General features: G+C 49.1%; 1 protein-coding gene across 8 annotated transcripts in view; it reads left to right on the forward strand.

The window, feature by feature from the left end:
* The window catches only part of plekhg5b (pleckstrin homology domain containing, family G (with RhoGef domain) member 5b), a 42261-nt gene extending 19206 nt beyond the window's left edge, over nucleotides 1-23055 (forward strand). For 5 of the 8 annotated variants that reach the window (XM_027008293.2, XM_035521515.1, XM_027008287.2 and 2 more), the window contains 18 exons: nucleotides 6107-6248; nucleotides 6737-6836; nucleotides 7058-7115; nucleotides 7758-7849; nucleotides 8096-8232; nucleotides 9325-9491; nucleotides 18007-18183; nucleotides 18894-19055; nucleotides 19170-19265; nucleotides 19694-19894; nucleotides 19999-20109; nucleotides 20204-20353; nucleotides 20661-20798; nucleotides 20923-21042; nucleotides 21151-21283; nucleotides 21435-21550; nucleotides 21718-21875; nucleotides 22071-23055. In XM_027008293.2, the coding sequence (XP_026864094.2) occupies nucleotides 6107-6248; nucleotides 6737-6836; nucleotides 7058-7115; nucleotides 7758-7849; nucleotides 8096-8232; nucleotides 9325-9491; nucleotides 18007-18183; nucleotides 18894-19055; nucleotides 19170-19265; nucleotides 19694-19894; nucleotides 19999-20109; nucleotides 20204-20353; nucleotides 20661-20798; nucleotides 20923-21042; nucleotides 21151-21283; nucleotides 21435-21550; nucleotides 21718-21875; nucleotides 22071-23055 (3243 nt within the window). Of the gene's footprint in view, nucleotides 1-546; nucleotides 622-3169; nucleotides 3322-6106; nucleotides 6249-6562; nucleotides 6621-6736; nucleotides 6837-7057; nucleotides 7116-7757; nucleotides 7850-8095; nucleotides 8233-9324; nucleotides 9492-18006; nucleotides 18184-18893; nucleotides 19056-19169; nucleotides 19266-19693; nucleotides 19895-19998; nucleotides 20110-20203; nucleotides 20354-20660; nucleotides 20799-20922; nucleotides 21043-21150; nucleotides 21284-21434; nucleotides 21551-21717; nucleotides 21876-22070 lie in introns of those variants that run through there. The other 3 variants (XM_035521521.1, XM_035521518.1, XM_035521520.1) reach the window with 3 other exon arrangements.
* The last annotated feature ends 1934 nt before the right edge of the window (nucleotides 23056-24989 follow it).

The following is a 24989-nucleotide window of genomic DNA, read 5'->3' on the forward strand; positions in this document are numbered from 1 at the left end:
GTGGATCAGTTTGAACATGTCAAACTGAACAGCACAAGCCAGCAGGTCTGGACTGGAGGTGGTTTTGGAACGAACGCAGACTAGTGCAAATTTTTTCCCATTTCTTCCCATCCTGCTCTCTCTCTCTTGCTCCCCTTTCTTTGTCTTTCATTAGAGAAATAAAGCTCTCTCTTTTTTTTTTTGGAATGAGCTCTACCACTCGGCTTTTGGGGGCGACGGCGCTCAGATCTCTGGCCTGTCAGACTTTTCTACCGCTGTTTTTCTCCTGTGTCGGTATAGTTCACATCTGCTTCTGATACTACCCAAGGTCCTCTGCACCCATTAATATATCCCCCTTTCCTGTTGCAAAAAAAAAAAAGCAAAGATTGACCTTGAGTCCCAATGACCAATTTTTTTTCCCCTCTTTTTTTCTTACTCTCTACGTCTCTCCTTTCTCTTCTCTCTCTTGCTCCGACCCCCCCCCCCCCCCACCGCCGTTGACTCTATTCCTCCCCTCAAGCTATGGATAGCGGTATTGCATCACAGTAGGGCTGTAGGAGCCCGAGACAGCCTGCTCCGCTCAGTGCATCTGCCTGCCTTAGAGCTGATACAGAGATAGCGGGAGAGCAGGAACATCTGCTGGTGAGTCCGCTGGCTCCGGACACAAGCTCGTACCGACTCCGTCTGTTTCTCCGTTGAACTCGGCTGTTTTTCTGTGGCGCTAGTATTGTGTAACGGGGGTCTCTGGGGTGCTACCAAGTGGATGAGCGTCAGTATTGTTAAATGTTGTACTTTGAAGATTTTCTTTACTGGTTTGAATGGAAATAACATGGTGATCACTGGGAAAAGAACTCAGTCGTTATAAGACATGCTTATATAAGTTCTACTGGTCTCAGTCTTTTCTGGTAAATGGTTTTATGTCTTCTAAAGGATTTTCAGTCATCCCAAGCAAGTGCTGTGGTTTGTTTAAAAGAAAAAAAAAAAATACAACTTGAACAAATTTGTTCAGGCTTTTCCAAACTTTTGAGCGTGTTTCTCTGTATCAGTTACCCGTGAGAAGTTGTGAAAAGCTGGCAGTTTGAGGTGGGTGTGTATGCACCTTTTGGCTTTCTGGTAGTGTTTGTACTGCATGTTCCAACATACACTGGCGGAATATACCGGAAGCCGAGTATATAGTCATATGCCACTGGAGGAGGTGAGGACCTTCCGCCTGATGCTCTCACTTTTACCACATGCTTCTCAACCTCTCAGGATGTGGCATGTCAGCCAACAGAGGCTTAAATTTGTTTTTGTTTACCTGCTTGTTTAGCTTTAAAGCAGTTCATATTTTGATAAGCTATATGGGATGAACACTAGCTATATTGTGTGTGAGGTTGGTGGCTGAGCAGTTTGGTGATGAGCCAACCCCAGTGACCTTTTGCTTCAGGTCATGAGACTGTGGCCTAGACAGAGGTAAAGCGTGATCAGGATTCTGTTTATTTTAAATTTCAGACGAATGTCTCGTGTGCTTATCTCCCCTTTTTCATGAAGGAATTTCGTTTATATCCGAGTCAGGTTTGACTGTCAAGCTGACCCTGAGGCTTTGCTAACTAGAGTGTGGAAACCCCACCGGCTCTTGCACATGGTTGGTCAGTCACAACCTCCCTGCTTTTTTGCTTCCTGTGAGCTGGATGCTTCTCAAGACCAAGTGGAAATTGACAGTAGAGACTTCCCAGTTGGTTCTGCTGTGTCATATCAAAGTGTACTCCTGGTAACACTGCCGGTGCTAGCCATTTAAAAGAAACTCAATGGTGATTTGTCTTCTTAGAACTTCACGAGAGCCTTAATGTGCTGGCAGGGGAGTGATGGTAGGGTTGGACTTGGCAGGCAGGTCTGGAGCAGTTGACTGGTGAATATTTTGGTGTGTGATTTCCCTCTTGAGGCACTGAAATATTTCAGCTGTACCCACCTGGTCCACATGTGTTCCCTTATCTTGCCTAGATGCCTTCATTCAGATGAACAGGGCTGAGTGAACAGAAAGAGGACGACTGATTCTCAGAGCGGTGTTTCACAGGTTTCTCGCCCGTGGTGTTATCAGCATCCCTCTCTCAAACATCAGACCTGCTTTTCCACACTGGTGCTGCCCACCCAAGACTTCTAGAGGCGATGGACCAAAGACATTTTAGTGCGCTTATATCGGCAAGGTCATTAACACTTTCATAGCTTTTATGCTTCCGACCCAGTTATCTCGAAACCACGTGTGCGCACGGCCCCTTTCAAAAGGGGTAGCCGGGACGGGACGTCCTGTTTTTAGGCCAGCTTAATAAGGCAAAGCAAAACAAAGCGTGGAGAGCAGGCTAATGGAACGCAGTGGTTTTTACAGGCCAGACATGAGTCTGCCAACTAACTAAAACGCTCCACCACGCTGCCATCCTGCTCATATGCAGATGAAAGTAAATTGGACCCTTCTTCGGTTTATTTGAAGATGTGGCTGGTGCAATTAATTCTGTGAGCTGCATTATAGCTCTCTAAGCAAGTGCATGCCAAGCGTTGAATTCCAGATGCAGAAAATCTAATTTCCTAGCTTTCATGATTATTTTTCAGGATGTCTAAAGTAAACGTTGTAACACACTTAATCGGCCGTTGTTCTCTGTGTACCGAAATGATTTTGTCCCGTTTCCTATGTAGGAGTTCTAGCGAGGTCCCCACATATAAACAGAAGAAACTTGTTGGCTAGCCTACTTGATTGAGTCTAGGTGTCTGAGCATGGAGCCATACTCTGGATGTTGAGAGAGGAGATCTAGGACACATCCGTACAGTTGCTTGCTGTGCTGTAACAGATTGACTGACTGACCTTGTGTATGTCATGACTCTGTGTATGCATGGTCATTTTGTTTATGTGATTGTGGGTTGTGCACATCTTTGGTTTTAAGGCAAGGAAGGTATGAATCAGTTTGTCTGAGTAAGTGCTCAGTGGGTGCTTGAGTAGGTCTGTGTGTATGTTTCGGTCTTGGGGGCATGGGTGTGTTGTGTTAGCGAGAGAGTAGAATGTGTGTGTCTCACTCTTGTCAGACACCTCAGTCATGGTGGCTGACGTGCGATTCAGTGACTCACTAAATGATATTTCTCCTCCCTCGCTCGCTCGCGCGCTCTCTCTCTCTCACCATGCCCCTTTCTTGCTCGCTCGCTCGCCCACACGCTCCCACAACACTCATGCATGCTCTCATACTCATTTTGAAGTCAGACTATTAGCTGAAGGCTCTGTTGTGGATATTTTAAAGGGTCTTAAATCGCTGGTTGCCTCACAGAGAATTTTCTGTCTGTATAAAGCTTTGGAATAAAAGAAAATAAAGAGAAAATGGGGTAAGAACAAGGCGCCTCTCTTGGGGGTTGTGGGGGGGGGGGAGTCGGTTTTACGTGCTGTGGTATAGAACTGTGTTTTTTTGTTTATGGCTTTTTTCTTGTTCGTTTGGGTTGTTTGCTTATTTTGGTATTTTGTTGACGTATCAGCGTCTTCTCATCAGTTATCCTCTAATGCTCGTTTCCAACAGAACTGGACAAGTGTGAAGCTCAAACCCACTCTTAAGAATCTCTCCTTCCGTCGTTCACACACGCACTATACGTCACACTTGGGGAGGTGAGAAGAGGCGCGTTGGAGGCGCGTTGGAGGCACGTTTTGATCAGCTCAGCTGGCACTGCTGGGAGTATTGTGACCGGCAAGCAGGCCTCTGTTACCATGACCTTTGGCCACTCTCCTCACGCTGCCTCGTGTTTTGCGGTTTGCCCGGATGACCAGCTGAGAAAAGGGGAGCGCTCAGCTCTTCGTTCTGTGTCTGTCAGCCTGAGAGTCAGGAGTAGTGGCTTCAGGTGGAGCTCCTTCAGGGAACTTTCCCAGTACAAGTTACTACACGCTTCCTTCCGTATTACACGCTTTAATCCGGTAGCTCTGCAAGTGCAGCTTGGTCCACTTGAAGTGCATCCATTGTCCTCCTGCTGCTGGTCAGTCCCATGACTGTATCGACGTGTAGGCAGAGGGTTGCAGAGCCGTCTGGCTCTGATCCGTTCGGCTTCTGTCTGTGGGTGTGGGCGCTGTCAGATTTAACAAAGTCCTTTGCCCTTTATCTTCGGGTGGATAAAAGTGATTTTTGTGCGACCATGCATGTTTCTCGATCTCTCTCTCTCTTGTGCAGTAGTGGACAGTAAAGCCCATTCACTCATTCTAGGCCGTGCTTGCCAGTTGTGCGTTTAGGGACGGTGTCACTGCGACATGCACGCTGTGCCTCGCACAGGGACGGTGTCACTGCAGTATACACTTCATGCCTCACGCATGGACGATGGCACTGCCAATTGCTTCATTAGAATGATGGCAAAGGGTTTGTGGAAGCAGTTGCTCTTTGTGACCAAGTCTTGTAGTTTGATCAGTTGTGCTGACCAAACACTTTGTGTGTGTGTGTGTGTGTGTGTGTGTGTGTGTGTGTGTGTGTGTGTGTGTGTTAACAAGTGCCTCGTGGCTCTGGACACATGGAAGCCCTAGTGAGATCAATGTGTTCACAGCTGTTGGTGTCTTGTCTCACTCATTGCTTACATACATGTGCTTATACACCCACACACACACTCTCACTCCCCATAACACCCAGAGCAGGCAACATGAGACACACACACACTCCCCATAACACCCAGAGCAGGCAACATGAGACACACACACACACACGCACGCACGCTCAGTTGGCCTTCACAGTAATCCCTGGCAAAGGCTCCCTGATCGCCAGCGCTGACTTCTGCCGCCTGGCGAGCTGTCCATGCTGCTAATGCGAGCGCTCGACTCTTTTCTATGTGCATTTCGCTCTGAAACTTTTTCTGCAGGAGTCCGTTTTTCCGTTCACTTAACTTCCTTTTCTCTGTCCATGCACCCCATAGCCAGGATGCCCTTCTTTCAGTCTGTCTCCCGTCCCGTTCCCGTCCTGGATGGGTCAGGATGGGAGTGTGCCTGGTGGTGAGCATAGCAGACCCACCTTGGCTTTATTGCTGTTAATTGCGCTTTTCTGGACCAGACAATGAGGCAGACCCAGTTGCCATGACAGCAGGAGGAAGTGTAGTATCTGTGTATGTGTGTGTATGTGTCTCTGTCTAATCTCTGCCACGAGCTCTCCATCAGTATCCCTCTGGTTTAAGACTCATTCAGTGTTTGCAGTGCGTTACGCTGCCTGGGGCAGAGCCACTTTCACGTCCTTCCACGGGCTTTTCTTCATTTCCTGGATCGGAGTTCTTATTTGTTTATTAATTATATGTGTACACACCAGGAAAGGGGGAAACAATTCAAAGCATTTGCTTCTTTAACAAAGGGACAATATCACTGAAACAAAGACAGGAGCTTGTTGCTGTGATGCAACGATGGCCGATTTAACCACCCCACCCCCCGAAGATTCGACTGATTTCAGAGCCATGGATCTTGGTGGGGAGTCAAGATCCTGCCTAAAGCTTCACCCCCTCAGGGGCTTAACCTGACTCGAGGGCTGGCTGAGTCGGGCAACTTAAGACGTCTGGTGAGAGAAGGGGGGAAAAGGGATGGACCCTCACAGGGGTGTGGCCTGGGAGAAGGCGCGGGCCGGCTGCACGGCTCCTGGAAGCTGAAGTAAACGCGGCGTGCGGGAGCCAGGACAGGAAGAAGACTTGACTTGGCGCTCAGGAGTTCTCTAGGATTTAGTCCTTTACCGTTTGGCTCACTCCTTGACGGAGTGTCTCAGCTGTTCGTCCTGGAGGGCTCGGGGCTTGAGGGCTTGAGGTGGAGCCAGGTTTGGGCTTTCTGAGTCAGCACCCAGCCGCTCTGCCCTGGCCGCTGCTCCAGCGGTGGGGGTTGAAGACATAGGGGTGGAGTGGGGGGAGGGTGCAGTGTGATGTTGTACAGTGGGGGGGGGGTCCTTTGCTACGGTCACTTTCAGCTTGCTCATCATTGATCTGGACCCATACATTTGTAAAGCTGCTTTATGACACTGCGCGTTGTAAAAAGTGCTATATAAATACGTTTGACGTTACTATGAAGAGAGGTGATTAAATAAATATACAAAAAAAAAAAAAAGACATGCACTGATTCCTCCTCCAGAACTTATGCAAAAATCGTGTGTGTTCGTGTGTCTGTGTGCATGTCCAGGTGTGCCATCATCCAGACTGTCAGGATCTGAATAGCAAGAGCCCTCTTCACCTGTGTGAGTCATGTGACTCCCGCTGCCACCCAGACGAGACGGACAATATGCACTTTGACCGTCACCCTCGCTTTCATCTCCAGCCACAAGGCAAGGAGCACACGTGCACGCGCGCACACACGTCTATACACACGTGCACACACCTAACCTTACACGCGTGCGCGCACACCCCTTTACAAATACCTACCCAGATAAAACCAGATGCACTTAGCAGTAATCTAGCCATCCTACATTGCCAAGCGCAAGCCCAGTACACAATAAATCACTTTAACTGTTCTTTCATCTGCTCTTGTGAAACGTAACGAATTGCATCCTTTTACTGGAATTTAAAATGAACTATAAATAGTCATCGCGAAGTTTTAAATAGCGATGGAATATTGGGAAACTTCCTGTTTCCAGTAATGCTCAAGATAGATAGTCACTGCTGTGCTTTGAAGTCCGTATGAAGAAAGCCACGCACAGGTGAACTGGACTAACACCACCCCTGCTGGGAGAACATCTTGCCCTTTGTGTGACTTGTTCTTTAGAGGACTTGCACTTGGACACAGCCTCACACAGCCTCATGTGCGTTTCTGCAGGTTCCATCCTGGCGCGGAATGTGTCAACCCGCTCCTGTCCCCCCAGGACCAGCCCCCCCTCAGACCTGGAGGAGGAGGAGGAGGGGGCCACAGAGAGAGGGTCAGTTAGCGCCGCGCCGCGTGACGTCCGGCGTGCATGCTGCGCGTCCGGTTTCTCACTTGCTGGGATAAGCTCAGCGGACAGACACTTTGTACATTTTGTGTGCAGTGTAATTGTTATTGTACATGTGGAAGCTGGTATGTTGGGATGTCTTCACGTGTGTGTGTGTGTGTGTGTGTGTGTGTGTGTGTGTGTGTTCTTATGCACATGTGGGCTTCCAGGGAGCGTAAGCCTGGAAAGATGAAGCCGAAGAAGAAGCATCGTCGGCGTTACACTGATGTGAGTGCGTGTCTTCTGGGGATTATGGGAGAGACACCGGCAGTGGTGGTTCAAGCACATTACAGTTTTAGCTCTAATGCACTCAGTAGATGTTGTTTTTTGGGAAGTAATGCAAATTTTGGAACAAGTAGGAGATTTGATGGTTATTCACCAATACATTTATATTTTGGGGTTTAAACCTTGGCTTAATGAGGCTCAGGGAGATCAGCTTTCCTATACACAGGTGACCATCTGTTTATATCTGTGTAAATCTTTGTGTAGGAGTGTGTGTGTTTGCATGTGTATGTATTTAGGTGTCTGTGTGTGAGTGTGCATCTGGGTTTAACTGGATTTGTCTTGTCGGTTCCAAATGTTTTCCTGGGGAAAGTCAGTCTTGGTCATTCATGGTGAGGCCATTAAACACTGATGTGGCCAATACACAGGAAATGACATCAGCATCTGAGTCATCTTTCTTGGGCTCAAAATGTGATCCTTAGTGAGATATCCGAGCCCGTCATTACAGAGATAACAACAGCATTCTGTTTCTTTCCGAGGCACATGCTGCTGAATCTTACAGAATCGTGCTGATTTGTGCTGAATCGTACTAATCATCTTTATTTTTTTCTTTTTCTTTTTTTTAAACTGCTGTGTCACCCCCTGCAGGACCCCAGTAAAGAATGCTTCACCCTAAAGTTTGACCTGAACGTTGACATAGATACAGAGATTGTTCCCGCCATGAAAAAGAAGACACTAAGGTGAGTGAGGGAGGAGAGTTTCAATTATAGAGCCATTCTTGTGAATACATTTACAAACAGATAGTGTACATGATAGTGATCAACCAACTACAGCCTATCCATGACTAGCTGTCTGCCAGGAAGTCGTCTTTAGTTTCAGTATAACTCCTTTCACACTGCACGTTATGAAACACCTGTGGGTAAAAGGCTTAACGTGAGAGTCGGAGGGAAAGCGTTCTGATTGGTTTCATCCATTCTTGCATTTAGAGAGCTACTGGGACCAGTGTTCGAGCGGAAGGGCATTGAGTTGTCGCGGGTAGACCTGTTCCTAGACCAGTCGAACACTCCCCTCTCACTCCACTTTGAGGCTTACCCTTTTGGAGGGCACTACCTTAAAGTCAAAGGTAAGAGGGGAAACTCGTCGTTATTAAATGGGTGGGTGGGGGTGTGTAAGCTTCAGAAGCACTTCACTTGCACAGATCATGACAGACTTCTCTCTGACCTCTTTCTTTGGAAGTCTTGTGTATTACACTGCTATTTCCACTCCTACACACACACACACACACATGTACTATCATAGTAATGTCTATTTTTATGTATATATGTGTGTGTGTGTGTGTGTGTGTGTGTGTGTGTGTGTGTGTGTGTGTGTGTGTGTGTGTGTGTGTGTGTATTTTCTGTGACTACTGGGCAGCTCCAACCACAAAGCCTCTTTTATGACAAATAACCTCTTAACAAATCCTCGTCTTGCACTCCACCAAGTTTGTGTGCGCGTGCTCATACACACACACACACACACACACACACACACACACACACACACACACACACACGCCACAGTCATCATACTTGCTCTAGTCTTGACACTGCCTGCGTAATTTGCAGTCGCTGACGTGAGACAGGAGATTTAAACACAGTTAAATGATTCTGATCGCCCACTTGGACAGCCGACTAATTTGCCTTCGTACGGATTGCGCAAGGGTGACTTCTGAGAGCTCTAGTCGTGTTCCTCAGCTTTCTATACAGCACTAACAGAGGCTTTTGTGGATATAAACATGTGCAGTTAATGGTAAAAATGCCAGCGTCTGAGAGATGTGGTGAGTATTTAGAGTATTTAGAGACTTGCCTTGTTTGCATGCCTGTGTTTAGTGTGGAAGTATGTATTTGGATTAAAGCTTGTTTTGCTTTCTGATGGCTAATAAGGCTCATATCTGGTCAGAGTCCCAGCATGTTCATGTTGAGTACAAATGTTTACTGCATTTGATTTGCAGATGAATTTCTAGTCTAGTCCGAAATATTTTCAAGGTTTTGATTTTTAAGAGTTTGCCTGTTAACTATTGCTTACCTATGTAAAAGTATTACTTATTGATTCGTTTTGTTTCAGTACTTATTATTTACTGATGTCTCAGGCTGTGCACGTTGATTGGGTTGAATGTATTGTATTGATTTTTGTGTGTGTGTGTGTGTGCGCGCGTGTGTGCGTGTGCGTGCTCCAGCTCGTCCTGGTGATGAGTTGAAGGTGGATCAGGGGGTAAAAGACTTGCGCTTCCTCAGTCTGCCCAACATAAAGAGCTCGAGTGGGATCAGCCCCTATATCCTCAACCCCACCAACGACAAAGTCGATCATGGCTCCCTTTCCCGCCAAGACAACGTGGACATCCTGGTCAGTACCATCACCTTCACACCCACACACACTATGTGGTCATTTGGCCCTGTCTGACGAGAGGCGGTCTCACCTGGTTTTAACGCTTCATTGGTGCTACGGTTTTCCTGTTGATGACTTAGGCTCCTTTCAGCAAGTGTTTGTTCCTGTTAAGCATATGACCTCATTGCTTCAAACAGGAAAAGCCACCCTGGGAGAGGAAGTGCTTAGTCTGCCGTATTGAGCGAAGAGGTCACAAACCTGACGGCTTGACAGGGACAGACGTGTTCAAAAAATGTTTTATATAAATTAATATAAATGTGCGTGCATGCATGCGGGCATACACGCAATTACTATTTTTAAGCTGTCAGGGCTAAAATTGCAAGAACTCTGTCTCCGTTTCAGATTATTTGTAGTTGTTTTACCATTTTTATCTTGCTGTAGAGTAGCATTTTATCACCGTGGAATCTTTTACCCCTTCTCATTCTGTGCTGAGATGATGCTCCTTTTTGCTTTTAAGCAAAGGATTTTCAGCTCAGCTTCAGTGTTTGCGGTCCGGGAATCTGTTGGTAAATTCTGCTCCCTGGCACGTTCAGGCCCACTGTGCCAACAGTGGTGTGTTTGCATCGGCCTCCCGGGCAAACTGGCGTGTTCTCCATACTCGATACCCACCGCCTTTCGTTCCGGGTTTGGCCGCGAGGATTAGCTGTGAAACCACAAGACTCCGTTCTCAGGCCGTGCACTCGTCCTCGTTCCACCACGGCTCACGGGACTGCGTACGTCTCTGTAGAGTTACATAACGCGTGGACACGCCTGTACACGTTGCAGCTTAAATGCACTCTTATTCTCCGCTTAACACGCGGGTAGAAAGCGGTTTTGGCCTCCCAAATCCACTGTCAGGCCAGTTTTCTTGGAGAAAGCACAGGTGAGAGACTTTAGACCCAGCGTTGAGCCAAAGCCGTCTGGAGTTTTCTTGGAAAGTTGAAATTTATGATGAGCACTTGGATCTCTGTAAAAGAGAAATTACTTTAATGCAAAGTGGGAACATTTTGTTTGTGAAGTCAGCCCCTCTGTAGTTATTATAGGTAGGCTTTGATGATGGGGGGGCACTTCAGAGTCCAACGTTACTGCCTGAGGGGTGCCAACAAGTGCAGTTGCCCGTTTGTCCACAAGTGTGCACCGCAGTGCATCCCCTGCCTCAGGAAATGGGATGGAGTTATCTCTTGGCTGTGACCTGGTTTGAACTCTGCTTCACACCTCCTAAAGGTGACCACTGTGCTCCAACCCATTTAGAGTGAAGCCAATTTGAATATTCCTCCTGTGCAGCTGTTGGGGAACAAGCAGACAGGTTCACAAATCTGCCTGAAGATGGAACACGGCGCATTTCCGTCCCAGTAGTCCAGGCCGGATCCCAGCATTCCATCCACCCCGTCTTTCCTCCTGAAAGATGTTCCGCATTGTTCTTTGATGCCGTTATGAATATAACTCTACGGCTGCATGCAAATAGCATTCCATCACCAGCCTTTCTCTAAGCGGAGCTAAAGTATAATTAGAACCTCAAGGCTAAATTTCCAGCTTTTAATGGATGCGATAATATGATCCAGTTTTGAGCGTTTTCATAACTTTCACCATTGTAGTTTTGCCAGTAGGCTAACCACAGTGAGGAGGTGCTCCGGGCTGGCTTTCCTCATACCTCCCTCCATCTCCCTCCACCACCCATCCACCCTCCATGCACCTCCCAACATGACAATCCGCTGCTGGGCCTCGCCCGCTGTTCGGACCACGCTTCACCCGCTGAGCAGCGTCCTCCCAGCTGGGTCTCGCTCCCTGTCGCCAAGGCCTGACCTTTACAATAAAAGCGCCCGTGGATCAATCGGGGCGGAGGGGGTCTACAAACGAGGCCACTGCTCCTGCTCTCCTGCCCTCATATCTGCCCTGCTCTTGTGATGACCTTTTGAGCTTTACGGTTTGATGTAATCACCCCCCCCCCCCCCCGCCGGAGTAACTAAAAGACAAATGTCTCGCAATTGTAGGTTTTCTGGTAAAAGCCGCGTCCATGTTCTGACGCTTCTTCCTCTATGATCTTGGTACACACTGCTCAGGTTCATCTCTCCCATGTCTGTACATGGCTCAATGTGCAGACACTACCAGTCACAATGACGCAATACTTGCATGCGTCGGGCCCTTCCTGGGACTTCCCGCGATGTCTCATGCAGGACTCCAGTTGTGTCATATCTGGCTCTTTCTTCTCACAGGGAACGGCCTTCGTGGACGTGCCTGTGTGGGTGTTAGCGCGCACGCTGCTGGACCGTTCTCACCCTCGGGCCTGAACTGTTTACCTGTCTGACACAGAGATGAGCTTGTTGCACAATGGCAGGAAAAATCACATCATAGGCACTAGTTTGCCCTCGGGGGAGTAGGCTGTATGACAGAGGGGAACATATCACCATGATCTAGCGGAGAGTACATGAACATGTGTGTTTGCAAGGTGATGACCCAGCAAAGACCCTGATCTCAGGAGTCCTCATAACAAAGACGTCTCTCGTTACCCCTAAGGAAGTTACATGGGTTACACAAAGCATGCCAGTGTCATATAAGAAATAACATTTATATGAAATACCAGTAATCACAGGTTTGATAGTGATATTTTGCCAAAAGTTCTTCCAAGAAAAAAAAAAAAAAAAGATCCATTTACTGTGGTGGAGAAGGGGCAGTCATGTTTAGGCGAGCGGAAGCCGGCAATGGCTGGGCTTTAAGGCGAGAGGGATGTTGTGCTGTCTCAGGCTGTTCCGCCACCGAAGCGGAACACCCGCTGAACAGCCGGGGCCTTCGGTGGGGGCTACGCTGGGAAAAACCACCGGCAGAATCCAGACACCGAAGGACGGGGTTCGTATCCTATCAAATTCCAGTGGTCATAGCTCAAGTTTGCCTCCTGGGTTCGAGTCCCGGATAGGGTGGCTGCCTTTAGCCTTCGTTACAGCAGGCTGATCTCATTTCGGCACACTATTAATTTAACCCTCTTCCAAACAGAAGATGTAATGTGTTCCTACATTTTTCTGTAGGCCCCATGGGCATTTATGGACCCAACAGGCTGTTTTTCTTTAGTTGTTTTCTTTGCCTCTTTTAGAACTGAACTTTTCTTTTGAAACGGTCACTCTGTCTGCTCGGCGGATCCCACAGTCTGTGTTTGTATTGATTCTAGCCAGGCCTGCGATGCCTGCCGACAGAAGAAAGGAAGCCCACACGTGGTACTTATCACTTATTCACACCGCTGTAGTTCCCCACAAAGCGCACTCACTGCTTTCATGTGCCCCTCCCCCTGGGTGCAGGCCTGATTGATGTTCTGATTTGCACTGAGGCTAACCAGATTATTATGCAGTTAGTTTCAGGCTATCAACCCCCTGTGTTGGAGACAATGGGGACCAGCGAGAATACACAACTTGCAAAACGCAGACTTATCTTTTTCTTGATTGCTTTACTGATGAAGCTAATTGCTGTGATTTAAAAAAAAGCTCTGTTTGTGATAAGTGACTGAAAAATCATTTTAATTTTGCAACACGTAGATAATTTGACACTGTATGCGGTATTGAATACTCACGTGCTTAAATCAGAGCAAGTTTAATCAGCTACAGATGATAATGATGATGATGATGATTGTGTACGTTGCTTTTCCCACTTTAAGATGAATAACACCTAAAGCAATAAGCCTGTGCTACTGTGTTTTATCTGATGGAAGTCGTTTGTTTCCTGAAAGTTTGAATTGTTGAGCAGATAGTTCCTTTTCTCCAGTGGAAGGTTTCCCCAGCTGTGTGTGCTGTGTATCTGCAGTTTTTGATGTGCAGATAGATGGTGGTTTCCAGCGGGGCATTGTAACTTTGTGTGTAAATATGTGTGTCTGTGTGTATTGGGGGGGAAGGGGGTGGCCGTGCACATGCATGCTGTGGTGGGAGGAGTGTACAGCGTACTACAGATCTGCAGTGTTAATAGCGTCATGCTCTCTCTCAGAGCGGCTCAGTAGCTGCAGAAGCAACTCCGTGTTGGTGCCTTTCCACCTCTCTTTCCCTGTGGCTTGGTCGGCGCCATCCGAAGCGACGCGGAGCTAGTGTATGACTACCGTCCCTCCCAGTCTGAGCATACGCTGGGTGCACTCCACTTTGAGGGCGTCAGAGAGAGCTGAGAGCCGGGGCTTGGCAGAGAGCTCCTCGACTGGTGGCCGGTGGGCCGATGGTGCGTTTCGGACGCCTCACCTCCTGGCACAGTTGGGACTTGCTGAGCATGGTACCCGAGAACCTGTCGGAGCCGGGGCAGCAGAAGCCGTCCGCCCCGTGTCAGGTAAGGCTGGGCTCCTAGCGAAGGACCCTGGGGAACGGCACAGATCACTGACTGGCTCGATCTGGGCAAAGAACTGGTTTGCTAAAGCGTAGCGTTTTGCTTGAAAGTGGCGGCAACCTTTATCACGTGAAATTGTTTTGGTTTCAAGCTTGCTTGTAAAAATGGTGTTCTAACCTTTCATTATGCCAGTTATCGATCCGTTGCGTGACCCGGTTTCAGCAGGCTATCTTTTTGTCATCTTTTGTGGAAGTTCGGGTTGCTCGGTTCGGTGTACGTTTTGGAAACGTATGTGTAGACGTCAGCTCGCTTAACGCTAGACAGTGCGTAATGGAAATAGAATTTGCATGCAGTGGAAAAGCTGAAGTAGCCCTGCTTCGACTGATGACCGGGCCTGGGGCTTTCTGTGTGACGGGCAGCCTTATCGGTGTCCTGAGATAAGACTCCGGGTCGTCGCTGTTTTTGATCACTGATTAATCTGCTGTGCTGAAGTCTCAATGGCTTTTTATTCCACCCGTACGCTATGACGAGCAGCGCGGTGATGGAGGTGAGCCAGTGTGTGGACCCAGCCCTGGGACCTGGCCCTCGTCGACAGGCAAGGCTAGGCATACGAGGGCCAGTAAGGGAACATGAGAAGCACAAACTTGTTTGCCTTTCGCTCGATTCATGTCTTTTGATTCTAGTTATTTTTGTTCTACCTTTCTCTCATGCGTCCTTAAGCCACATTCTCCAGATCTTCCATGTCCTGTGTCTGTGCATGCTGTGTACATTTCACATGATTTATATGATCTCACATCCTGACACGTGAGATTGTGGGGGTGGGGTGGGTGTTTAACACCCTGCTGTTTCCCCATCATTAATCAAAGGCTGATCAAGGACCGTTTCATCTTTATTGTACGAGCAGGCCAGACTTTGAGTCTTACAGTGTGTCCAGCACTGCTGTAAGTTTTAGTATTGCTAAACAGACACGCCAGCATTTCACCAGCATCTTGGTATAAATGGTAAGTTACTGAACCTGAAAAGATCTATGAGCAAGTGTGCCGATCAGATCCGTCGCTGTCAACATTCCCACCGGATCTTTGAGGTTCCCGCTGTGCGTCCCACTGCTGCCAGGGTATTGGTCCGAGAGATCCACATAGTTCTGCTGTATTTTGGTAAAGGAACTGGATGACTTAATGTTGTGATTTAGGTCCCGGAGCAGTGTAAAGCATTCCAAGTCAGCGATTCACGAGATTAGAAGGAAGTCAAAAGTACAATATTACTTCCATGTTCCCGGAAAGCTTTAGTTTCATTATTTATGTGCAGATGTCAAGTACAGGAAAGTTCAGTAAAGCAACTGTCATGTAGAGTGGGGTTTCCCCTTTGCCTCAAGCAGAGGACACCTCCCTGTGAAGATTGACGAGGTCTGCCTGCTTTACTGAGGTGTTTTTTATTCTCTCTCACTCTTTCACACACCCACATACCCACCAATGTCATTTTCACCATGGCATAGTTTCATTTAATTTACTATGGATGTTTAAATAACTCTACATTGAAATGTATTGTTAAACAAGACTTGGACATACTGTGAAGGAATCAAACTCATAAATCGTTGTCCATTACATTCCATCTTTAGGACTAGGTGTTAGTTTAAGCCTCCACAGAAAATTTGTTTGACTGTAAGAGGCACTTAAAAATAAAACACACAGACCATTTCATGCAAGTCTTATAGTCCAAGAGGTAAACACAGGACAGTGGCAGAGGGGTGTCGGGGGCCGTATCAGCCATGTTTAACAGAGGGGTGTCGGGGGCCGTACCAGCCATGTTTAACAGAGGGGTATCGGGGGATGTATCAGCCATGTTTAACAGAGGGGTGTCGGGGGCCGTACCAGCCATGTTTAACAGAGGGGTGTCGGGGGGGCCGTATCAGCCATATTTAACAGAGGGGTGTCGGGGGCCGTATCAGCCATGTTTAACAGAGGGGTATCGGGGGCCGTATCAGCCGTGTTTAACAGAGGGGTATCGGGGGCCGTATCAGCCGTGTTTAACAGAGGGGTGTCGGGGGCCGTATCAGCCTTGTATAACAGGTGTCGTATCTTTTGTTGACAATCAGAGGTCATTGGTGCTTTTCATTTAGAAACGAATCCCACTCCCCTCGAGAAGGGGATGTGAAGGCCATTGTTCAAGGAGTCCTAACAATACAAAAGCCTCTAAATAAACAGTTGGTATCACTGAGGTAGAAGAATGTTTTACTGAGACGCTGCCCATTGGCTCTTCCTACATATGCAGATTAGCCTCCTGCCATCCTTTAGCCACTCCCCTTTCTTCCTGCTCCCACACAATGGGACAGGATCTTGTTTGTTGCCATGACATTAAGGTGGTCCCTTGTAGCAATGTAGGCAGTCTCTACCCTTGCAGCTGCTGGAGTGGTACCATACCCATGTGGAGGGAAAGAGGGGGATAGGAAAGAGAGAGAGAGAGAGAGAGAGAGAGAAACAGCTGGCTCTGCCAGGCCAGCTGAAGGATTACAATGGTCTTCCTCACTTTTCCCATGACTCTTGCTTCCACAGTGAGTATCGCTAATTCCCTGGTAATCCTCGTGTGTATCTATGATTTACTACTTGTCATTCCGGTTTTCAGCAGACGGTGAATTTTCTGGTCTGAAGCACAGGTTTGGAAAGCATCGACTGCAGTCACGTGATTGAGTTGATAACGATGTCGAGGTGTCTCAGCGCTTTCTCCCCTGAAGACGACTTCTGTTTACTATTATTTTGTATAAAATCATTTCATTCTTGATTGCAAAAGTCTTGCTTGACTGTGTAAGAACTTTTTTCAAGCACTGAAAACCAGATTGTTTTCAAGTTCTGGTTTTTATTGACCAGATTTAGTCATTTGATCTAGATGTATATATTTTTAAATAACCTATTTATTTTTAAATACCGCTCCATTTGTGTGAATTGTAGTAGTATCTGTAACTCATTAGGGGTTCTTGCTTTCCTTCCTCCTTGGAGTAGGGACACTTCCTGTCATCATCCTCTTGCTCCAGATTCCTTAGAAATCCCCTCATCTACCACCGCCTCCAATCCTCCCAGTATTGCTTTCATTTGTATATTATTGGACAAGCTGTTTCACAAGAATGTTTGTTTATAACAAGGATTTGATTGAGCCAACCACTAAATTCAGCAGGGCATACCACTAATGTAGTTTACTGTAAACAGACTCGTGGAGAACCCGTTGGAAGTTAGAAAATAATAGGGTGTATTGCCTCTCTCGCAGTACTGAATGTCCACAGCTTCTTCCCGGGGCCTCTGAGCAGGTAGACATCACCTGTGTTGTTCAGGAGCTGTACGTTCATGATGCTGCTGTCTGTTTGAAAACGTGAGATCAGTGAGCTTGTTTGTCATGCATGTGCCAAGCATCGAGCGCATAGCCCAGCACAGACGATTCCATATGGAGTATGGTGTTTTTGTACGTGTGGACCTCCCCCCGCCCCCTAAGCCGGTTTCCTGTTTTGTATCCTGACCCATGTAATTCCTCACAATCCTTGGAATGTTCCAGGGTCTTTAGTAGGGGACAGGAATTTGGGGAACACAGTTCCTGTGCTGTGGATAGAGAGGTTTGCCGCTCATCTCGTGGACGCTTGGAAAATGCCAATGACAGTAGCCACAGTTCATTCAGCGCACCAGCTGTCATAAAGCAAATTAACACGGTGTGTGTGTGTGTGTGGGGGGGGGGGGGTGGGGGGGGGGGGGGGGGGGGGGCTGTATGTCATGATAGATGATCAGTGCAATCTGGGTACAATAGGGGACCATTGTCGATTTGTGTCAGAATGCAACTTTTCCCCTGAAGATGCTGTAATAGGTTTAGTGCTAGTTTGCAGTACTGTGTCAACATGCTTTACGATTCTGCAGCTCCCCATTGTTCACGGTTTACTAGAACCCCTATCCAATTCAGCCCGCCAGCTGAATAATGCAAGATGAATATTTGTTCTCTGCTTATATCCCCTCCATGTTTTTTTTTTCTTTCTTTCTTTTTGCTGTCCTTGTTGATCTGTAGTTCTGAATGTCTGGCAACCTGTCCATTTCTCTCCCTCCCTTTCCTGTTTCTCTCTCCTGTACCCATCTTTCCTGAAACCCATGTGACCAACTTTGTGACTATGCGTCATCCTTTACTGTCATAATCACACTCATAGCTCTCTCTCTCTCTCTCTCCCCCCTACCCCAAACAGGGTCAGGCGCGTCGGCGCAAGAACATGATGGAATTCCTGGGTGATGCCAGCATCCCGTCCCCAGACTCCTTGGCTCAGCTCGGGGGCTCCCTGCCCTCCGTGGCGCCTCTCGGCGTTCCCAAGAACCGTCCGGCCAGCCGCTTCAGTGGCTTCTTCTTCCCCTCGGGAGCGGGCAAGGTGGGGATTTCCATGCTTCCGCTAATGCTAGTGCACAGACCGGAAGCTATACAGCTCATTTACTAAGCTGTAACTCCCAGGACCGCTGTCGCTTTCGGTTTCCTGGAAATCTTTCTACAGCTCTGACACAGCCCCACCAGCCCCAAGCACAGGCCCATAGCAGACGTGCGAGCAGGGGTAGCCGACTCTCAGCTGTCACTCGTGCTTAGCTTGTTCTCCAGCAACCCCCTTTGCAGAGGAACCGCCATCCCGTTTTGGCGAGACCCCTGACCTCCATGCAGGAGCGGGCCAGGGCCGCCTTCTGTCACTTTATCGGCTTTGTTTCGCCGCTCTGTTGTCTGTGTGCGTCCACCTCAACTGACGCTTTCTTTTGTAAGTGTCCAGTCCTCTGGAAGGACATTGGTGTGATCAGCTGCAGCTCCTCAGAAGAGTGTGTTCACAGCAGGCCAGGATTGATTGATGTGTTAAAGAAAAGCTCTTGTAAGTGCTTGTAAGGCATGGTAAAGCACAGAGGAGGTCTTTGTCTATCTGGGCTTGTCCAGCCAGCTAGACGCGTGACGCGGTAATGAGATGGGCCCTGTTGTGTGGAAACTGTGATGGATCACATGGAGTCATTTACATTTGATGTATACAGTGGGTAACTACTGGTGTTTCTCCCTGTGTGTGTGTGTGTGTGTGTGTGTGTGTGTGTGTGTGTGTGTGGGGAGCAGGAGCTGGACCGGGTGGAGCTGCTTAACAACCGACTCCAGTTCTACACGTACAACGGCTTGCCCAAGGTGTCGTCCTTCCACCAGGACTCCTGGGAGGAGGACGATGAGGAGCCAGGTCTGACGTTGGAGGACAGCTGGCAGCAGCTCCTGGAGAATCCAGAGGTGGTGCACTCTCCGTCTCTCTCACACACACACACACTCAACTTGCACGCACACATACGCACAAACATTCGTCCTTCGTATGCCTGGCTAAATGGATGCGGTGATGTGTTGTAGACTCTGAGCCGGCGGCAGGTCCACCAGCAGGAGGCGATATGGGAGCTGATCCACACCGAGGCCACCTACATCAAGAAGCTCAAGGTCATCACTGATGTAAGTCAGCGTCTTCCACTGGATCATTCCTTTCTCCCAGTCTGCATAATCTACTGTGTAAAATGACTCTTGGGGTAGATTTATGGACAGATCAGACCTCAGCAATTTTTTTTTTGGGGGTTTTTTTTTTTCCCTGCTTTGAACTCTTTCAGCTATGCCAAGTCATGCTGACACTTCTTGGGCAGTGTAAGCAAAGTGTTTGATGTGTGTGTGTGTGTGTGTGTGTGTGTGTGTGTGTGTGTGTGTGTGTGTGTGTGTGTGTGTGTGTGTGTGTGTGTGTGTGTGTGTGTGTGTATATATATATATATATATATATATATATATATATATATATATATATATATATATATATATATATATATATATATATATATATATATATATATATATATATATATATATGTGTGTGTGTGTGTGTGTGTCCGCAGCTGTTCCTATGTGGCCTGCTGCACCTGCAGGACTGTGGACTGCTGAGCGAGGTGGAGCCAGGCAAACTCTTCAGCAACATCCAGGACCTGGTGCGTGTGCATGCCACACTGTGGGTCCAGGTCATGGAACCGGTACTGGAGCGAGCGCGGAGAGACCGCAGCCTCCTGGACCCCATGCACCTGCTACAGGGCTTCCAGACGGTGAGTTTAACCCTGTCACCACACCTTTAGACACGCATATACACGTCCGCCCGTCCGTTCGTCCGTCTTAGCGGTGGGGTGTGTGTTTGTGTGCACTCGCGCAGTTTGGCTCACGGTTCCAGCCCTACTTACGTTACTGCATGGAGGAGGAGCGATGCATGGAGTACATGCGCAGCCAGCTACGGGACAACGAGCTCTTCAGAATCTACATCACGGTGAGTCCCCTCCCGCTCCGCCTCTGCGCTTTCCTGCCTGACCCCTCGTTTGAACCCCGGCTGAGCTGAAGCGCCTCTCGTCTCCTGTGCACAGTGGGCCGAGGGCAACAAGCAGTGCGCCAGGCTGAAGCTGGCCGACATGCTGGTGAAGCCACACCAGAGGCTCACCAAGTACCCACTGCTGCTCAAGACCATCCTGAAGAAGACGGACGAGCCTGCCGCCAAAGACGCCCTGCTCAGCATGGTGAGGGAGACGGAGCCTGTGCGGCCCACTACACACACCCCACCCCACCCCCCGTCTGCTGATGTCCCCGCTCCCACACATCTGCCAAAGCTGCCTCCTAACAGCTGCTGGTTTAGGTGTGTGTGAGCGTGGAAATCATCAAAGGACAGTGGAGTGGCTGGTCCTCCAAAAATCAGGCATCCCTCATTTATAGCGTTGTGTAAGAGTCTCTAGATATTAGTATAGTTTTTACACTATTGAAGAAGTGTGTGTGTGTGTGTGTGTGTGTGTGTGTGTGTGTGTGTGTGTGTGTGCGCGTGCTGCACAGCTGGCGTGTGTGGATAGCTTCATCAACAGCGTGGACACTCAGATGCAGCAGAAGCAGGAGCAGCAGAAGCTGGCAGCCATTTCGGCTCGCGTGGAGAGCTACGAGGCGGTGGAGGGCGGCACCGAGGAGGTGGAGAGGGTGAGATCTCCTTCCCGTCCAAGAACCTGACCGAGAGCACCGCGTTCATCACCGTGCTGTGTTCATCCATTTCATTTCATTAGCAGCGTTTTTAAGCGTTCACACTTCACTTCTCTGCTCTCAGATCCTGAGAGAGTTCAACCACATTGACCTGATGGCTCCTATGATTGACACCTCTCCGGAGGAGACTAGACAGCTCCACCTGGAGGGGGCGCTGCGCATGAAAGAAGGCAAAGACAGCCGGGTAATGGCGCCACTTTCCGAGCAATCTTTTCAGTGACCCCTCTAAACAACCCCGAGCTCGGGGCAAAGGCAAGCGTGCCCCCCTGCTGACCTGCTGTGTGCTCTGCAGATGGACGTTTACTGCTTCCTATTTACCGACCTCCTGCTCGTCACTAAACCAGTCAAGCGCGTCGAGAAGGTGAAAGTGATCAGACCACCCCTCCTTGTTCAGAACGTTGTGTGCAGGGAACTGAAAGACCCAGGTTGGTGACTGTTAATTGTTGTTGTTGTTTACCACTTTCATTAATGATGGTTTATTCACTGAGCCACAACATTCAGATCCAGATCAGTTCCAATGGTAAAGTGGTCATTCATTCTCCAACGTCGCCTTTATGTTTGCTGTTCTCCACACAGGCTCTTTCGTCCTCATTTACCTCAACGAGTTCAAAAGTGCTGTGGCTGCCTACTCGTTCCAGGCCAACAGCGCCCCCCAGGGGAGAAGCTGGATAGATGCACTCTCCAGTGCACAGGTTTGTGCCTTCAGTCACGAAAGACTATAGGCGTGGATTTTCTCTCGATTGCATGGGTTCGCCTCGTGGCTCTCAGGCCCGTGCTGAGCGTGCTCTTCGCAGGTTCGTGGGTGGCAGAGCAGACCTCCTGACTGACTGCATGGCTGTGTTTGTTTTTGTTATTCCAGAGCCAGCTACAGCGTCTGCGGTCAGAGGAGGGCCGCCGTCGGAGGGCCAGACTGAGGCAGAGGCTAGAGGACGGGGAGGAGGACGAGCGAGGCGAAGAGAGCTGCACCTCCACCGCCAGCTCCCCACGGCTCCAGAACAAAGAGCAGCATCACACGGGGTACACGTTCCTTTAAATCCGCTTAGAAAACTGACCCAGGATCAGCCTTGTCCCTGCATACTCTAACAGACAGGATTATACAGGTTAAAGCTGTCTGGTTATTCATGGGCTTATGGTCCTGCACCTAATGCTGAGATTGGACGGTGTGTGTTTTGGGTTTTTTTTCTTAATTTTTTCCTTCTACTCCACTTTCAGAAGCTCGGATGGCTCCACCGAGACGCTTTCAGTGATGGACGCAGACGAGTCGGAAGCGTGCTTGGATTCGTCCACTCTGCAGGCCGACCCCGTTGTGACCCCGATGCCCCTTCCCGACGGCAGCCCCGTGGCCCCGGGCTCACAGAAGGCCCAGGGCGCGGGCGAGGCCGACCCCCTGCCGCAGAGCTCGGAGCGCCGCTCCGTGTCCGTGGACAGTGCCTACGGAACGCTCTCGCCCGAGTCCTTGCTGGAGATGCAGACGCTGACGGCCACCAGCGAGGAGGAAGTGTCGGTGGGCACGGGGGGAGGAGGGGAGGACGAGGAGGAGGGAGAGAGAGAAAGAGGAGGCGACCGAGGGGAGGAGCTGGAGGAGCTGGAGGACCAGGACCAGGAGGAGGAGGAGGAGGAGGAGGAGGAGGAGGGGGCAGAGAACAGGGGCTCTCCTTGCTCGCTGCTCTCGCCCGCGCGCCACCTGAAGCCGCGTCGGCGCGCGCCCGTGCAGCTCCGCCTGCCCTGCCTCCAGAGGTTGGCGTTCAAGTGCCGCTCGGAGGACAACCTGCTGCAGTGCGTCAGTGGCAACGGCAGTCGCCCCTTGGCACGCGCCGACACCGAGCCTGCCCGGGTGAGCCCCCAGTGGCCGGACGGTGGGCTGGGGCATAGCAGGAGCCTGTGCGAACTGATCCCAAGCAGCGCAGGGCACAAGGTGGAGGCGCCCCTGCCAGACATGGAGAAAGAGGAAAGCTGCCAGCTGTCGCACAGCCTTCCCGCCACCTTGCTGGCGGACACTCTGCGCCGTGCCAGGGGCGACTACAAGAGGGGCCAAATGAGCTATGGCTGCTCGGATGCGGAGGGGAGCTGCAGCGCGTCGGAGGAGGACAGGGGTTGCGGAAAGAGTTCGCCGCAGCAGAAGAAGAAGCTGACCATGGCGCAGCTGTGCAGAATCCGAACCACACTGGTGCTCAACTCCACCCTCACAGCCTCGTGAGTCCCACGCGTGCCTCCAAGAGTTCAGCTTGCCGTTGAACATTTAAAATACAAATCGTTTGCCCTTTAATACGTTTCGTATTTAAATTGTGTTCTGATGTGTGGTCTGTGGTAAAATTGCTTCAGATGTAGTAGTAGATAAAATACCCTCTCAGATGTCATATTACAGTCATTATAAAAAGTCACTCAGTGTTTACCAAAATTCCCTTCACTTGCTGACTTTCTGACTTTGACTCTGTGTTTGTCCGTAGGGAGGTGTAGCCTTGGACGCTCCACCTGACGCTGACGATGCCCACGTCACCCCACAGGACTGAACTCCCCCCGCACGAATGCCCTCTGACTAGTGTACTCTCCTGCTGTCATCGCCACTCCCACCCCAAATCCGGCGGGGCTGAGGCACGCTCTCGAGGACTCTTTGCACTTTGTATCACAAGTAACTTTGTTGGGGGCAGGTGGGTGGCTAAACTTTCAGGTAAAGCAGATACTGACTGACACTTTCTTAGGAAAGTGGTCAAGTTTCATGCCAAGGTCTGTCCCATTTTGTGCACTTGGAGCTGATCGGCCGTTTTGGAAGACAGAAGGATGGTTGATATGGAATCAGAATGAAAAGAAAAGTGGCAGAGCATGCGGTTGGAGCGCACGCTGCATCTCCCTGGACTTCCCATCACTACTGCTTTGAGAAGCTCGGCAGTGACTCTCCCTTCAAGGGGCTTTGTTCCTTCTTTCCTCACTGGTGTTCCGTGTGAGGACCCCACCCGCTTGGCGTTTCATTTTGGTGTCTGTGGGTAACGGAGCTGGCGCGCATGCGCCCGTGCCCTCACGCTTGTGGCCTCTAAAGGAGTCAGCTCAGGGCAGGCTCCAGCTGACCCCTCTCCATGGACCTCCCACGAGGTATTGAGGGTTACGGAGAGCGCAAACTCCCCACAGTTCTCAAAGGCACTGATGGTCCCTCATTTACACAAAGGCCAGAAAGCCTTGTTGGATCTGCCTGTTTGAGTTGGGGCTCGGTCTGCAGATGCACAGTTCATGTAATTGAAAGAAATCCGTGTTGACCAATACTTTGTGCGTGCATGCATGTGCAAGCATACGTGCATGTGCTTGTGCATGTGCATGTGAGCATCAAATGTTGACTTAACCTACGAACTAAACCAAAGTAAAAACTATTTGAATGGTATTTCAGATGGCAAGGTAGATGAACTCTAAATATAAGCAACAAAGAACTTGAGGACCATATTAGTTACTTGGGTTTAAAGCGCTGTTCCTCAGCTAAGTTCCTTAACTTGGGTTTAAAGCACTGTTCCTCAGCTAAGTTCCTTAACTTGGGTTTAAAGCGCTGTTCCTCAGCTAAGTTCCTTAACTTGGGTTTAAAGCGCTGTTCCTCAGCTAAGTTCCTTAACTTGGGTTTAAAGTGTTGTTACTCAGCTAAGTTCCTTAACTTGGGTTTAAAGCGCTGTTCCTCAGCTAAGTTCCTTAATTTAGGTTTAAAGCCCTGTTCTTCCACCAAGTTAACTTGGGTGTAAAGCTCTCTCTCTCTCTCTGTGTGTGTGTGTGTGTGTGTGTGTGTGTGTGTGTGTGTGTGTGTGTGTGTGTGTGTGTGTGTGTGAAGCTTATTCATCCTCAGTGACCTTGCTTGTAGACCCCTTTACTGCTTAAAAAAAAAACGAACAGGTGATCTGAAACAACTGCAGAATATAAGAAGTGATTACTTGGATTTGCATCCCAGGCATAGAGATTAAAGTATAATGGAACTCATCTATTGCCAGTGGAGCAGTGAGAAGCCTCTAAGGTAGCCGTTCCCATCCTTTGGCTTCTTAGCATTACACTAAAGAAACTTTAGCAGCTACTAAAGTGTCTTTTTACATCATTGAGAAAACTAGACTTCACTCTACAGGGTTCACTACAGACGTTTGCCAGTAAAGGTGAGTCTACGCCTGT

This window comes from Electrophorus electricus, chromosome 22 (assembly GCF_013358815.1).
Source record: "Electrophorus electricus isolate fEleEle1 chromosome 22, fEleEle1.pri, whole genome shotgun sequence".
In the NCBI taxonomy this organism is placed as follows: Eukaryota; Metazoa; Chordata; class Actinopteri; order Gymnotiformes; family Gymnotidae; genus Electrophorus; species Electrophorus electricus.